Raw genomic sequence first — 17,379 nt, 5'->3', positions numbered from 1 at the left:
ACAACCACCCAATGGAAGTCTATGAGGTCATTAAAAATCATGTTGTAGAGGCACCTGGATGGCTCAGTCAGTTGAGCACTGACTCTTTGATTTCAGCTCAGGGTCATGAGATCAAGTCCATGTCGGTGTGGGGGGGGTCTCCATGCTCACGGGGGAGTCAGCTTGAGATTCTTTCCCTCTGCCCTTCTCCCTGCTCTCTCTAAATAAATAAATAAATCTTTAAAAAAAAATCATGTTGTAGAATAATATTTAATGGCATAAAAAGATGTTAGCATATATTATTAAATTTAAATACAATACTGTTTGATAACAGTTTTAAGACAATTACATTTTTATACTTGGAAAGAAGAATATATGCCCCCCCAAAAAAATTTTTCATAGCAAAGGAAACATTTATTCAAAGAAGATATATGAATCACCAGAGAAGATATACAAATGATCAATAAGCACATGAAAAGATGCTCAACATTTGTAGGCATTAGAGAAATCCATTATCAAAACCACAATGAGATACTACTTCACACCCATCACTAACACCACTAAAATTAAAAGGACAGTCAATAACAGATATTGGCAAAAGAGAAAATGGAACACTTATCTATTACCAGTGGCAATGTAAAACGTCACAGCCACTTTGAAAAAAAGTTTGGCAATTTCTCAAAATGTTAAACAAAACACAGAGATTTGACCCAGAAATTTCATTCCTAAGTACACACTCAAAATAATGGAAAACATATATCCACACAAACACTTGTACATGAATGTTCAGAGCAGCATTATTCTTAATAGCCAAAAGGGGAAGGGCACCTGGGTGGCTCAGATGGTTAAGCGTCTGCCTTTGGCTCAGGTCATGATCCCAGGGTCCTGGGATCGAGTCCCACATCAGGCTCCCTGCTCCTTGGGAGCCTGCTTCTCCCTCTGCCTCTCTCTCTCTTTCTCTCATGAATAAATAAATAAAATCTTAAAAAAAAAAAATAGCCAAAAGGGGAAAGCCTGAGTGTTTGTCAACTGATAAATTTATAAACAAAATAACCATACAATGGAATGTTCTGCCATAAAAAGGAATGAAATACTGGTACATGCCACAATGTGGATGATCCTTGAATACATCATGCTAAGTGAAAAAAGTATCACAAAAAAGGCCACATATTGTAAGATTCTATTTAAACTAAATTTCCAGAGTAGGCACATCTGTAGAGACCAAAAGTGTATTAGTATTTCCCTACAATTAGCAAGAATATGAGGAATGGAGAGAAACTAGTGAGTAGGAAGTTTCTTTTTGGAGTGATTAAAATACTCTAACTTAGATTTTGGGATGATTAAGCTAACTCTTGAATACACCAAACCCCACTAAATTATGTATTTTAAATGAATGAAACTCTGTGGTATGTAAATTATATCTCAATAAAGCTATTTAAAAACAGGACTCAGAAATCAGCAAGTTAGAACTAAAACGCAATGTAGCAATGTCTTCAAATTTCTGAAGAAAAATTATTTCTGACCAAGGGTTCTATACACAGGCAAATTACCAATCAAGTGTGAGGTCAGAATAAAAGCATGTTTAGTTATGGAGGAACCAAAATATTTTCCTCTCATACATATTTTCACATGGAGCTATTAGAGGATGTGCTCCATAAAAGTTTACAAAGTAGACATAAAAGAGGAAAAAATGTTAGAAAAAAGTTGATGCAAAAAGAATGACAAAAAGAATGCCCAATACAAAGGTAAAGGAAGATACCAATGTGACAAATCCAGATTAGTACAGATTAAAAAAAATGCCATGAGAGATTTGTAGGGGAAAATAAAACTGATTCATGATGCATCTGTTTAAGACCAGAGGAAATTCAGCCAACTGACAAACTCAGCCAACTGACAAATTTAGCTTGGGGTTGAAATGGTGATAAACATTAGAAAATTTTAGAGGAAAATCTGGCTGAATGATTTGGGACTAGGAAAGAATTTTTAAAATAAGCTGTAAAATGGACAAATCGAGAGAAAAAATATATTTAGCTACATTAAATTTAAGAATTTTTGTTCACCACAAGGCACCATTAAAGTAAAAAGATAAGCTACAAATTGGGAGAACACAGGGGCGCCTGAGTGGCTCAGTCATTAAGCGTCTGCCTTCGGCTCAGGTCATGATCCCAGGGTCCTAGGATCGAGCCCCACATCGGGCTCCATGCTCCGCAGGAAGCCTGCTTCTCCCTCTCCCATTCCCTCTGCTTGTGTTCCCTCTCTCACTGTGTCTCTCTCTGTCAAATAAATAAATAAAATCTTTAAAAAATAAAAAATTAAAAAAAAAATTGGGAGAACACATTTGAAACATATAACTGAAATGGGATCAGTACATAAAATTTATAAAGAATACTTTTTAAAGAAGAGATATGGGCAAATAGCATTTCAAAATACATGAATGGCCATAAAATATATAAAAACTGTTCAGCATCCTTAATAAGCACGGAAAAGCAAATTATGAGATACCATTTCATAACCACCAGATTACCAAAAGTTAAGAAGTCTGACAATCAGTTGTGCTGGCAAGGAATGAAGCAAAGGGAACTTTCAATTGCCACTGTTTGTGTACATTAGTACAACTACCTTGAAAAACAATTTGGGATTATCTTATAAAACTCCTACTGAACTAACAGTTCCACTACTAAGTACATATCCCAGAGATATAATAATAGGTGAACCAGGAGATTGGTATGAGCATGTTTAAAGTAGCACCATTTGCAATGGTAAAAGAACCACCCACATATCCACTGATGGACAAATCTATTACGGTATATTAATGCCATGTAATTATTTTATTGTGATAAAAAAAAAAAACACATAATGGGATGCCTGGGTGGCTCAGTTGGTTAAGCGTCTGACTTCGGCTCAGGTCATGATCTCGGGGTCCTGGGATGGAGCCTCGAGTCTGCTCCACACTCAGCGGGAGTCTGCTTGTCCCTCTACCCATTCCCCTTTCCCCTGCTAGTGCTCCCTCTCTCTCTCTCTCTCTCAAATAAATAAAATCTTTAAAAAAAAAACATAAAACTTACCACTTTTCTTTTTTATTGAGAAATAATTGACACATAACATTTCATTAGTTTCAGATGTACAAAAGAACGACTGAATATTTATATACACTGCAAAATGATCACCAGAATATGTGTAGTTACTATCTATCACTACACACAGTTACAAATTTTTGTTCTGTGATGAGAACTTTTAAGATCTGCTGTCTTAGCAACTTTCAAATATACAATACAATATTATTAACTATGGTCACTATACTACACATTACTTTCCCATGACTTATTTATTTTAGAACTGGGAGTTTGTATCTTTTGACCACCTCACCCATTTTGCCCATACCCTACCCCAACCTTGGGCAACCACCAATCTGTTCTCTGTCCATTTTAATATTTTCAAAGTACACTGAGTACACTGTCATTGAGTACATTCACAATGCTCTGCAAAAATCACCACTGTCTATCTCCAGTGTTAGCCAAACTGAAACTTTGTATTCATTAAACAATAACTCCCCACTCCCCCATAGTATATAATATTATACAACAACTAAAAAGAATAAACTACTTGCAAGAAGATGGTTGAATCTTAGATGAATATTGTTGAAGGGGAAAAAAAAGTCATAGAAGACAGCATACTATATACCAGTATTTCTGTAAAACTCAAGAACTAGAAAAGCCAAACAAGTTATTGCTTAGCAAAAACATACATTTATTGTAAAACTTTTTTTACGAGCACAGTAATGATAAACATAAAATTCTGGATAGCAGTTACCTGAGGGTAGAGAGGAGGGAGTGATCAGAAAGTAATATAAAGGTGGCTGCAGTAATACTAAAGTCTTCTGGTTCTGAACTTGGGTAGTAGGTTCATTTTGTTGGTATGCTTCCTAATGTACATGTGTCTTCTGTATATTCTCTTATATCAAATGCTACATTAATGTGTAAAGCTTGAATAGGAGCTTCCCACTAAACATGTTTATCAAACTTATTATGTACTATTTCAAATCCTCTCAGTCTTACCCCTTACTATAGCTAATGCTACTGCAAACAGTACTGTGACTAGTTACACACACATATTTAGTCCAGTTTCATACCTTGTTACACTATTCATAAAAGCATCATGAAACAAAAACAAACTAGGCCTGATTTTCTTCATATTTTTTAACCCACAAAAGTATTAATAAGGATTCTAATTATTTCTTCTATACTTCCTTGAAAACATAAACTAAGCATACTTACTGTTGGTTTTTTTCATTTAGAGTATTCATGCCCTGGAGATCAGAAAGAGGTGTTCTGGGATTTTTCCGGGTTATACCTAACAAACAAAAAGCAGACATTTTCAAATCAATGCTAAAAGAAACTAAACATGAAACAATTTTTCTAAGGACAAATAAAATTAATGTACTTCAACAGTAAATATTTGCTAAACATGTCAGAAATGTCTAAATAATAACATGAACCAAGTCCCATGACTGTTACTTACAAACCTGACTTAGCCAACAATGAACCCAATTAGGGAATTAAATAATAAATTTTATTTCTTCTCTCATTTAAACATTATCAGAATATGAAGGATAACTGGGTTGAAGGTCTAGAAATGTATAAGCTCATTATTTTAATATTCAAAAAATTCCTAACGATTCCTTTGCATCATTTTTCAGTAATAAATATATTGCTAACATGGACTATAGAGTTCAGAGGCCAATTAATCTTACATATAGACAATGCGAATCAAAAACAACAAATTATTTCCTTACTAAGGATTACCAATATTTTAAAGTTATAATTTACTTTAAATCATATGATAAACATCGAAGCGCTATACACATAAGGCCATGAATTTACTAACACCATATACACGGACATTTAATATAGTTAAGACACATTGGAAAGGAAGTCAAAGTATCTATTCAAGATAACAATCCTGTATGTAGAAAATCCTAAGTAACCCACAAAAAAACTACTAGGACTAATAAAAGAATTCAGCACAATTATAAGATATAAGATCAATATTTAAAAATCAATTGTATTTCTATACAATAGTAATAAACAATCAGAAAATAAAATTAGAAACAATTCCATTAATAATAACATCAAAATAATACAAAAAGAATAAACTTTAAAAAGTATAAAATGTCTACATTGAAAACTACAAAACATCATTAAAAGAAACCTAAATAAATGGAAGAATGCTATTCATACTCATGGATTGGAAAACTTAATTACTGTTAAGTTAGCGATGCTCCCTAAATTTATCTACAGGTCCATGCAATCTCTATTAAAATTCCAGCATCATTTTTTTATAGAGATGAATAAACTGATCCTAAAATTAATATGGAAATGCAAAGGACCCAGAATAGCCAGAACAATGCTGAAAAAGAAGAACATGGTTGGAGGACTCACACTTCTGAATTTGAAACTTACTATAAAGGTAGAGTAATTGAGACAGCATGGTACTTACATAAAGAAAGACAAACAATGGAAAGGAATGGAGAATACAGAATAGACCTTTACATTTATGATCTAATGAATTTTGAAGACAATTCAATGGGAAAAGAATAATCTTTTCAAAAAATGGTGCGGGGAAAACTAGATATCCTCATGTACAAGAATGAAGTTGGACCAAAAATCAAAATAAGTGCTAAAAGTATAAAACTCTTAAAAGAAAACATAGGAGTAAATCTTTCTGACATTGAATTAGGCAATAAAATTACTTAGGTATGTCACCAAAAGCATAAGCAACCAAAGAAAAACATGGATAAACTGGACATCATCAAAATTTAAAACTACGTGCTTCAAAAGACAACAGATCAAGAAAGTAAAAAAAGACAACCCACAGAATGATAGAAAATGTTTGTAAATCAAATATCTGATAAGGAACTTGAATCCAGAAAATAAAAAGAACTCTTACAAGTGAATAATAAAAAGACAACCCAATTTAAAAATGAACACAGGATTACAACAGATATTTTTCCAAAGAAAATATGCAAAGGGCTAATAAGTTCATGAAATGATGCTCAACATCATTAGTCAACAGAGAAATGAAAATCAAAACTACAATGAGATACCACCCACCAGTATGGCTATAATCAAAAAGACAGATAATAATTGTTGCCAAGGACATGAAAAAATTAGAACCTTTTATACACTGCTGAAATGTGAAATGATAGTCACTTTGGAAAGCAATCTAGCAGTTCATTGAAAAAGTAAACATAGGATTACCATATGACCCAGCAATTCTACTCCTAAGTAAATTCCCAGGAGAATTTCCAGTAAACTGTTACTGGAAATATATCTTGTGATCAACAAATTCAGTTAGAACTTTGAATAACTTTATTTTCTTATATACTGAATTCATTGTTTTTATTTAATCAGTTCCTTAGTTATGGGCACCAATTATCCCTATAACAAATTATCATTTTCTATCCTCCATATCTATTATTTTATTCCGTGTATTGAAACATGATCATCTCAGGCCTTTCTTCAATATTAGTAATTCAATTTTCAGCTATTTTCCACCATTTTTTGAGCTCATACAGATGTAGCTTTATGCCTCTGAATGCTTTAGTAGTTCAATACCTCTTTTCAATATCATTCTGATATTTAGTCTGATATATAGTCTTAAATTTGTGCTACTGCTTTATTGGATACACATTCTTAAATTCTTCCATACTGTAAAGTACTCACAGGAAATTTTCTTCTCTTTCTTGGAGTATCTTCCCTGCAAACACAATAGGGTGTTTCTTTGAGGGTAATTCTTTTATGCATATTATTTGACTTTCTTTTTTCCCCTCTTGTGATGATTTTCAAGATCAATTATTAAATATTTTAAACATTAAGAGGACAGGAGTCATACACTGAACGTTTGTAACTGATCACTTAGAAAATGAAGGTCTGTGCACCTCTCTCCTGATCCCATTTCAACAGCTTCAGATCCCATCATCCCCCACTTGCTAGGATCAGCATAAAAAAAAACTTTAAAATAGTTATCATAATGTTCAAGGACTTAAAGTAGAAGATGGTCTTATGAGTTAACAGACAGCAAAACTCAAGGGAAAACTGGGAACTGTAAAAAGGAACCAAATGGATATTCTGGAACTAAAAATAAAAAATTCATTCTATGGGTTTAAAAGAAGACTTTAAACGGGGGATGAATGAACTTGAAATCAATAAATAAAAACTCTCTAATCTGAAGAATAAAAGAATAAAAAGAAAAGAAAAAGGAACAGAGTATAAGGAATCTCTGAGACAATATCAAATATTCTAAAAACACGTAACTGACATCCAGAAAGAAAAGTAATTGCAGTAGAAAAAAATTTTGAAACAATGTTAGCCAAAAATTTCCTAAATTTGATGAAAAACAATTGAATCACAGGTCCAAAAGGTACAGCAAATCCCAAAGAGGATAAATATAAATCACATCTAGGAAATAATAAATTACTAAACCAAAAAGCAAAGAGAAAATGCCTAGCAGCCAGAGGGAAAAAAGGTACATTAGATATGAAAGAATTTATAACAAGATGACATCTGAGTTTATCATCACAAATAATGTCAAAAGAAAACAAAGTATCTTTAAGATACCAAAGTTGGACAGTTCCTAATGACATTAAACAAGTCTTACTTTAATGACACAGTAACCAACCATAAGTTTTACCTGAGGCATGAAAACATATGTACACAAAATGACTTGAATAAGAATGTTTATAGCAAGGCTCCTCGTAATAGCTCAAAACAGTATACAGCCCTTATATCCATCAAGAAACAAATTATAAACACAAAGTTGTATATACAATTGTTTATATATATACAATAACCCAGCAACAAATTAATTGTATATAAACAACATAGATGAATGTGTTTATCACTATATTGCATAAGAGAATCAGAACACAAAAGAATACATACTGTATGATCCATTTCTGTAAAATTTTTAGAAAAGGCAAAACATTTATAGTAACAGAAATCTTAACAAGAGTTGCCTAAAGGGGGTGGGAAACTGTACAAGAGAGCAAGAATAAATTTTCTGATACAACTTTATTCAATATTTTATTTTGAATCTGTGTTCATATGATTTAGGTTTTTCTCTAATAAACATCTTATAATTGAGTTTTTTCTTAATTGCATAACCTGTTTTTTATTTAATTTGGTTCATTTCAATTTATTTGTATTACGTTGTTTCTGGTTTTTCTGACTTCTTATTTTATGCCTTGAATTTCCCTAATTATTATATGCTTTCATCCAGATTTCTACTGAATTATTTTCTTTATATTCTGGTTTCTTTTGTTTCAGAAGTTATAAATACTCTCCTCTTTGATTATCCTTGAATTTTTAGCATATCCATGAATTCTAAACTGAATTCTTTCTTCCCTTTTGCTAAAGAGTACAAGAACCTTTGAATGCTTTGATTGTAGTTATCCCCTTCCCATCTCAGATGTCGTTACCCAGTTCTTATTTCCACCTTGTTTTCTTCCCATTAATCAAGCAAATTAAACTTTACTACTAAGTTTTATAAAGTAATTATTTAGATTTATACACATATTTATCATTTCTTTATCAGATCTCAAAACTTTCCAGTGAGTTCAGGTTCTGTCTTTCTCAACTAAATCTTTTTTTTTTAATTTGACAGGGAGACAGCGAGAGAGGGAACACAAGTGGGGGTGGGAGGTGGGAGAAGGAGAAGCAGGCTTCCCGCTGAGCAGGGAGCCCGATGCGGGGCTCAATCCCAGGACCCTGGGATCATGACCAGAGCCGAAGGCAGACGCTCAACGACTGAGCCACTCAGGTGCCCCTCAACTAAATCTTTTAATAAAGTTCTATCAGTGTAGATCTGTTCAGATTACTACCTAACTTTATTTATTGCTATTGTTCACCACCTTTGCCTAGTATACCTTTGTCCATCCTTTTATTTTCATCATTTTTAAGAATCTTGTAGATATGGGGTGGCTGGGTGGCTCAGTCAGCTAAGCATCTACCTTCACTTAGGGTTATATATAACTACCTATATAACTATATAATTGAGCCCCGATTCTCCCTCTGCTCCCTACTCATGATCTGTCTCTCTCTCAAATAAATAAAGTCTTTAAAAAAAAAAAATCTTGTAGATATTATTTAATTGAACTGCTTGCAAAATTCATTTTGAGAATTTAATTGATGAGGTTAATCTATTTTTATTAATTTTAAATAGCAGTACTTGTTTCAAATTCCACATAATATTTTAACAACTGATATATAAAAGTATTTGGGTGAACATATGTTTTCATTTCTCTCAGATAAATAGCTGGGATTGGTATTAATGGAATACATGGAAAGTATATGCTCACCTTTATAAAAAAACTGATTCTTTCCCGAAGTAATTGTACTATTTTGTACTGCAATATAGTATATAAGCGTTCCAGTTGCTCCACAACCTCATCATCAGTTAATAGTGTTAATTTTTTATGTTTTGTCAACTTCTTAAAATTCAGCCATGATACAGGGTTTTAATGTGACCTTATTGTGATTATAGTTTGCATTTCCCTAATGACTAATGAAACTGATCATCTTTCATGAACCTGTGGATCATTACTATATCTTCTTTTTTGAAGCACGTGTTTAAATCTTTAAGCTATTTTTAACTGAATTGCTTATCTTATTAACTACAGGAGCTCCTAAAATATTGTTTTCAAGTCCATTATCAGTTATCAGTATTATAAATTATTACAGAAGTTTTGTTTCCCAGGGTGTGGTATGCTTTTAGTTTTCTTAGCAAGATCTTTTTTAAAGTAGAAATTATCAATTTTGGTGAACTCAATTTTATCCTTTTTCTTTTTTTAAACAGTTCATGCTCTTATGTCCCATCTAAGAAATCTTTGCCTGTCCCAAGATTGTAAAGATTTTCTCTCAGGTTTTCTTCTACAAATTTAATAGTTTTACTCTTTATGAAGAGCTATATGACCCACTTTGAGTTCAATCTTATAGATAAGGTCAAAGTCCTCTTCTTATATAAGGCTACCTAGTTGTTCCAATGTCATTTGTTTAAAAGACTATACTCAACCCCACTGGATTATCTCAGCACCTTTGTGGAAAAACAGTTGACCTGTATGTGTAGATCTTTTCCTGGATTTTTATTTGGTTCTATTGATCTCTTGATCTTTACATTAAGAGAACAATGTCATGATTATTTTAGTCTTGAAATCGTAATGTATAAGTTCTCTAGCTTTGTTGTTCTTTCTCAAAATTTTGTCATCCTAGATATTCTATATTTCCGTGTAAGTCTTAGTTATTGGCTTGTGAATTTCTACCAAAAAATCTCTTCATTTATTTAGATATTTTTCAATTCCTCTTAGTTGTATAAGTTCATTAAAGTTATCCCTACGTGAGGCATGTGGGTGGCTCAGTCAGCTAAGCATCTGACTCCTGATTTCAGCTCAGGTCATGATCTCAGGGTTGTGAGATGGAGCCTCCCATCAGGCTCTGTGCTGGGCGTGGAGCCTGCGTAAGATTCTTTCTCTCTCTCTCTCCCCCTCTCCGCCCCCCCAAATTAATTAATAAATAAAATAAAAATTATCCCTAAGCATTTCATGTTTTGGTATGTTATATTATTACCCACTGCATATTAAAGCACTTCAAAACCTAGCACTTAGGGGCGCCTGGTTGGCTCAGTCGTTAAGCGTCTGCATTCAGCTCAGGTCATGATCCCAGGGTCCTGGGATCAAGCCCTGCATTGGGCTCCCTGCTTGGCAGGAAGCCTGCTTCTCCCTCTCCCCTTGGGCTCCCTGCTCAGCAGGAAGCCTGCTTCTCCCTCTCCCATTCCCCCTGCTTGTGTTCCCTCTCTCACTGTCTCTCTCTCTCTCTGTCAAAATATAAATTAAAAAATTAAAAAAAAAAAAAAAAAAACACCTTAGCATTTAAAAATGACAGTTATCATAATCACAGAGTTTTTACAGAAACAGGTTTCCAGAGCTGCTTAGCTGCATGGTTGAGATAGGGCCTCTCGTGAGGTTATAGTCAACCTGCTGGCCAAAGCTGTGGTCATCTCAAGTGGAACTAAAGGATTTGTTTCCAAGGTCACTCACATAGTTAGTAGCAAGGATCAGTTCCTAACTGTTGACTACAGGCTTCAGTGGGATCTCAGCAGGGCTACTCACAAATGGCAGCTTACTTCTCCCAGAAACAGTGATCCAAGAGAGAGCTAGCAAGTGAGAAATTACCTAAGATGGAAACTGTAGTTTTTCATAACTTAATTTTGGAATTGACAAACTATCACTTCTGCCATGTCCTATAAGTCACACAGACCAAGACTGGTAAAATGCAGGAGACTACACAGGTTGTGAATAACAGAGTATGAGGATAACTGGAGAGTATCTAGGAGGCTGACTGCCAAAGATGTATAAATGAAATTCATAAATTTCATTTTCCACATGTTCATGGCTAAAATATTATAACTTAATTTTGTAAATTTACCTGGTATCCTGTGAGATTGTTGGAATTTACTTTCTAGATCATCTAAATAGCATATTTTAAACTCCTTAGCACCTTTTTTTTTTTAAATTTCCTTGGATATAGAGACATTTCCTTTTTTAAAAAAAAAAAGATTTTTTTATTATTTTTTTATTTTTTTAAATTTTATTTATTTGACAGAGAGAGATACAGCAAGAGAGGGAACACAAGTAGGGGGAGTGGGAGAGGGAGAAGCAGGCTTCCCGCTGAGCAGGGAGCCCGATGCGGGGCTCGATCCCAGGACCCTGGGACCATGACCTGAGCTGAAGGCAGACGCTTAACGACTGAGCCACCCAGGCGCCCCCCAAAAAAGATTTTATTTATTCATTTGACATAGAGAGAGAGAGAGCACAAGCAGACAGAGTAGCAGGCAGAGGGAGAGGGAGAAGCAGGCTCCCCGCTGAGCAAGGAGCTGGATGTGGGGCTCGACCCCAGGACCCTAGGATCATGACCTCAGCCAAAGGCAGTCGCTTAACCAAGAGCCACCCAGGTGCCCCTCCTTAGCACTTTTTATACAGGTGATCATGTTGTCTACATCTTCCTTTTCAATCTATGCACCTTTTCTTTTTGTTGACTTAGAGCACTGTGTATGACCTTCAGCAGAGTGTTAAATCTGAGTGGCAAAAGCAGGTATCTGTGCCTTTTCTCAATGTGAGAGAGTAGTATTCAATCTTTGATCATTAAGTATTAAGTCTACTGTAGGATTTTCATGCATATTCTTTAAAATGAGGAGGCTGCCTTCTAGTCCTAGGCTCCTAAAAGCTTTTAAATAGGAATGAGTGAAGAATTATGACAAAATCTTTTTATCCAACTACTGAGATATCATAAGCTTTTTCTTTTTTTTAGATGGATAATATAATGAGTTATAGGGATGCCTGGGTGGCTCAGTAGGTTAAGCGTCTGCCTTTGGCTCAGGTTATGATCCCAGGGTCCTGGGATCGAGTCCTGCATCAGGCTCCCTGCTCAGCAGGGAACTGCTCCCCCTGCTTGTGCTCTCTCTGACAAATACATAAAATCTATTAAAAAAATATAGTGAGTTATATTGATTGATTTTCTATTATCAAACCAACCTTTCATTCCTGGAATAAATTCCACTGGTTTTCATGTATTCTCCTTTAATATATTGGTGAATTCAGTTAGCCCTTTATTTCTTAAGGCTTTTTACGTCTATCATTGTGAGGTATGTTGGTCTGTAGTTTTCTTGCAATGTTTTTGTTTAATAATACTGGCCTCATGATATGATTTGCATAGGGTTCCTTGCTCCTGTATTTTCTGAACAAGTTGAAGAGAACTGCTATTATTCTTTCCTTAAACGTTTCTTAAATGAAATTTACTATTGAAGCTACCTGGCCTTTTTGGGTGTGGGGGAAGATTTTACTTATGAATCCATCATTGTTAATAGATACAGGAGTGATCAAATTTTCTATTTCCCTTGGGTCAATTTAGATTGACATTCAAGGAATTTGTCCATTTCATCTTTGTTGAATTTATTGACGTAAGTGTTCATAATCTCTCCTCAATCTTTTGATGTCTATACCGTATGTAACTGTGTCCACTTGCTCATTTCCAATAACAGTATTTGTGTCTTCTCTCATATTTCTCCATCAGAATGGCTAGAACTGTACTGTCTAATAATACAGCAGCCACTGGCCACACATGGCTTTGAAATTTTATTTGATTGAATCAAATTAAAACTTCAGTTTTCAAATTTTCAATAAATTTCAGGTGCTTAACAGCCATACTGACTAATGGTTACAGTTTTAGAGAGCATAGCTGGATAATATTTTCATCTTCAGAGAAAGTTGTACTGGACAGAACTAGAGCATTATCCATTTCATTGCTCTTTTTGAAAAATCAGCTTTTGGTGGTCACTGATTTTCTCTACTGTTGGTCTGCTTTGTATCCACAGATTGTAGCACTTCACTTCTACTTATTTTGGGTCTAAAGTGCTCTTGTAGCTTCATAAGGTAAAAGCATTGATTTTGACCTTTTTCTAATATAAGGAATTAAAAGCTATCAATTTTCTTATAAGCACTTCTTTAGTTGCATTATGCAAGTATGTTATTTCCATTCTCATTCAGATCAAAATAGTTTCAAGTTGCCCTTATAAATTCTCCTTTAACTCATGAGTTATTTACACATGTGGTTTATTTTCAAAATATCTGAGTATTTCTCAAGGGGCGCCTGGCTGGCTCAGTCAGAAGAGCAAGCAACTCTTAATGAGTTGTAAGTTCAAGAAATGTTGGGTGTAGAGATTACTTAAAAAAAAAAAAAAAATTGGAGGATTTCTCAGATATCTTTCTGTTACTGATTTCTATTTTATTCCATTTAGGTCAGACTTAAATTCCATTTGGATTTCTACAATGGAATTCCATTAATTGCATTTGGTCAGATTAAATTTTCAATCATTTGTGGGACCATACTGAGGCCTGAGGTCAGGGACATTAAGGCAGGCATTGTCAGCAAGGTGAGAGTATTAAGTTATATCAAGCCCACAGCATTTCTCTGACAGTTGCTGATCCTTCATCTTCTTCATAAACATGTCCTGAGTGTAGACTTAAGGTCAAAAGTATGGGTTCAAATTCAAGTGAGATTCTTCTCTTCTACCCTTTCTCTCTCTCTTCCTCCTACCATCTTATTCTTTTTCCTTACCAGGGCTCCTGAACTTTGGAGAAGTGGGACTGAAGGTCATGCTTCCAAGAACCCCAATTTCTCCCCTCCCCTCTCCTCTAATTTCCTCCCGACCAAATCTTAGAGAACAGTCACTAGAGAGAGAAGGTGGGAGCAACAGAAATGAAAAGGAAGAACCACAATACCTTTTATGTCTTAATCGTTAAGGTCACACACTGTCTCTTGTCACTTCTGCTATATTCCATTTGTTAGAAGTGAGTCATTAAGTACAGCACATGCCTCTTGAAGAGAGGAGTATCAAAGAATTTGTGGACACATTTTATACCACCAGAACAATCTCATAGTTTTTACTTTAAATAGTCATATATCTTTTTAAAAGAAATTAAGAGAAGGAAAGGAAATATGTATAGTCATTTATTTTTATACACAGTTATTATTTCTATAATAATAGAAATAATTAATGAATCAGCAAACTAAGCCCCTGGGCCAAATCAAACCCACGGCCTGTTTTTGTATGGCCTGAACACAAAGAATGGCTTTTACATCTTTTAAATGGTTGAGGGGGGAAAAAAAAATCAATGGAAGAATGTTTTTGTGACATGTGAAAATTATATGAAATTTAAATTTCAGTGTCCATTATAAAGTTTTATTGGAACACAGCCATGCTTATTTATTTATGTATTGTCTATTGCTCCTTTCACAGTAGAACTGAGATGTTTCAACAGAGACCATAAGACCCACAAAGCCTAAAATATTTAATATCTGGTCTTTTGCAGAAAAGTATACCAACACACTTACTATTCATCCAAGTTATCATCTGATGGTAACTTTAGCTTTCAGCTTAAAGAACTTCCATTATCAGGATGCCTGGGTGGCTCAGTTGGTTAAGCATCCGAATCTTGATTTCGGCTCAGGTCCTGATCTCAGGGTCATGAGATTGAGCCCCATGTTGGGCTCAGTGCTGAGTGTGGAGCCTGCTTAAGAGTCTCTCTTTCTCTCTCTCCCTCCTTCCCCTCCCCTCCACTGCTCACACACCTTCTCTCTCTCTAAAAAAAAAATTAAATAAATAAAAAAATAAAGTTGAACTTTCTGATTAAAAAAAAATTTCCATTATCATTTCTCGTAGAATATATATTATGGTGACAAATTCTCTCAGATTCCTCTTATCTGAAAACATCTTTATCTCAGGTTCATTTTTTTTTTTTAAGGTTTTATTTATTTATTTGAGAGAGAGAATGAGATAGAGAGAGAGAGCATGAGAGGGGGGAGGGCCAGAGGGAGAAGCAGACTCCCTGCCGAGCAGGGAACCCGATGCGGGACTCGATCCTGGGACTCCAGGATCATGACCTGAGCCGAACTGAGCCACCCAGGCACCCCTCAGGTTCATTTTTAAAGAATATTTTGCTAATAGTTAGACTGTGGAAAATACATTGTAGCAACACTAAATTCTGTTACATTTTTCTGAAAACTGTTGATTTTTCTTCTAACAGGTAGTTAACGGTCTAGACTGAAACTAAAAATATAGAAATTTTTGCCTGAAAGTTGGGTTTTGTTGGGGGGTGTTTTGTTTGTTTGGGGGGGCAATATTTTAATATGATTTTTGGATATCTTTCTGTCTCCACTGCTTTAATAAGTCAGGTGTTAATCATATCATTATCCCCTTGTATTTAATGTGCCATATTTTCTCTTGGCTGCTTTCAAGATTTTCTCTTTATCTTTGACATTTGGCAAATAATGTGCCTAATAATGGTTTTCTTTTTTATTTATTCTACTTGGAAGTCACTAAACTTCTTGGGATCTCTAGGTCAGTTTTGTTTTTTCTTTTTAACCAAACATGAAATGTTTTTGCCACTATTTCTTCAAATATTTCTCTGCCTCTTTCTCTCTCCCCTCTATTTATGGGACTAAGATAGCAAGACTTCAGTTTTTCTCCCACAGGAGCTATGGAGCCCTCTGTCAAAAAAGCAGCAAACTCGCAAATCTCACCTATTGCAGTTGTAGCTTTCAAAGGTCATCTCCTATTTGGTTTGCATTGCTTTGTTGACCAGCTTCCCTTCGTACTCACAGCTGTCATCCAGGTATGGTTGGCAGAATTTATACTCTAACATGGGGTTTTAGCCCTTAGGCAGCTTACTCATCAGCAGTTCCAGGATTTTCCTCCTAAATTCCAAGTTGTTTTGCCAATCCTCAACTTTGTTCTCTGATACCTCAAGTCAGTATGGTTGTAGTCTGCTGTCTCTGGGGCTATGAGAGTTGGGGAGCACCTTGTTTAAAAAGCCACAGATTCACAATTCTTATCCACTACTTAACTTACTTCAAAGAATAAATTCTCCTCTGGTTTCTGCTTCTTTTTGGTCTTTCAGTGTTTTTTTGTGTTGTGTGTGGTTTTTTTTGTGTTTTTTGCTTTGTCTTTTTCCAGTGCTTTCAAATCATTTTGTTATTTTTAAATTTTCTCCAGGTTTTATCATTGTTACCTGCGGAAGGGTTCATTCACCTTGCCAATTATTCATTACCTAAAGCTGGTAGTCCCCTGTTTTTTAAAAAACTGTCTCCTAGACTTGAATTTGTAATTTTATATATTATAAAATTCTAATTACTGGTAGTACTATAATAGAAAATGGAATAAACTACCTAAGATAATGGAAAAGCTCCAACTTCCATAAATTTGCATGTAAATATAAATATATAATTTCCTCATGCAGCCTGTGCTGTACGTGGTGGTGCCCTCCTATTCTGAACCCATATCTACTAAGCTGGAATGCACTGAGGGTCATGAAAATCAACAAAACAAACTACTTGCAACTATTTAAAAATTCAAAACAATTAATTTAAACTCCCAAAAAAGATTTGTAGGCTGTTTTAAATAATGTCCCATGGATTAAAAGATTTAGAAAAGGAAGATAGGTAATTGAAATGAAGACTTATTGTATACCTTTTAGAAACAACAGTAATAATTAATAGTAACACTTAAGGATAGTCTTTTTAAAATGAAATACTTACCGTTGTTCTTTCTAAAATGAGAAAACATTTTTAATAGTATTTTTCAAAATGCATTACACATTTTCTTATACCAAAACAGCCAAAGAAGAACTGAAGAACCCACAACATTGCTTTTAGAAATTCTACTTACATTCTCCTTTCACTGATAACTGGATTCTAAAATTTCATGGAATTTCAATCACAAACTGAAATTAATAAAGTAAATCTGTGGTGATTTGTAAAAAGCTCAGAATATATAAGTAATTTAAGTCCATTA

General features: G+C 34.5%; 1 protein-coding gene across 10 annotated transcripts in view; it reads right to left on the bottom strand.

The window, feature by feature from the left end:
• The window catches only part of MYO9A (myosin IXA), a 269,890-nt gene that overhangs the window by 126,485 nt on the left and 126,026 nt on the right, over window positions 1-17,379 (bottom strand). For all 10 annotated transcript variants that reach the window (XM_064570198.1, XM_064570206.1, XM_064570197.1 and 7 more), the window contains one exon: window positions 4,254-4,329. In XM_064570198.1, the coding sequence (XP_064426268.1) occupies window positions 4,254-4,329 (76 nt within the window). The remainder of the gene's footprint in view (window positions 1-4,253; window positions 4,330-17,379) is intronic.

This window comes from Mirounga angustirostris, unplaced genomic scaffold (assembly GCF_029215605.1).
Source record: "Mirounga angustirostris isolate CCGP_5_RB_7025 unplaced genomic scaffold, mMirAng1.0.hap1 SCAF_9, whole genome shotgun sequence".
In the NCBI taxonomy this organism is placed as follows: Eukaryota; Metazoa; Chordata; class Mammalia; order Carnivora; family Phocidae; genus Mirounga; species Mirounga angustirostris.
Note: the sequence above shows the minus strand (reverse complement) of the source record. Positions and strands in the feature narration are given on the sequence as shown.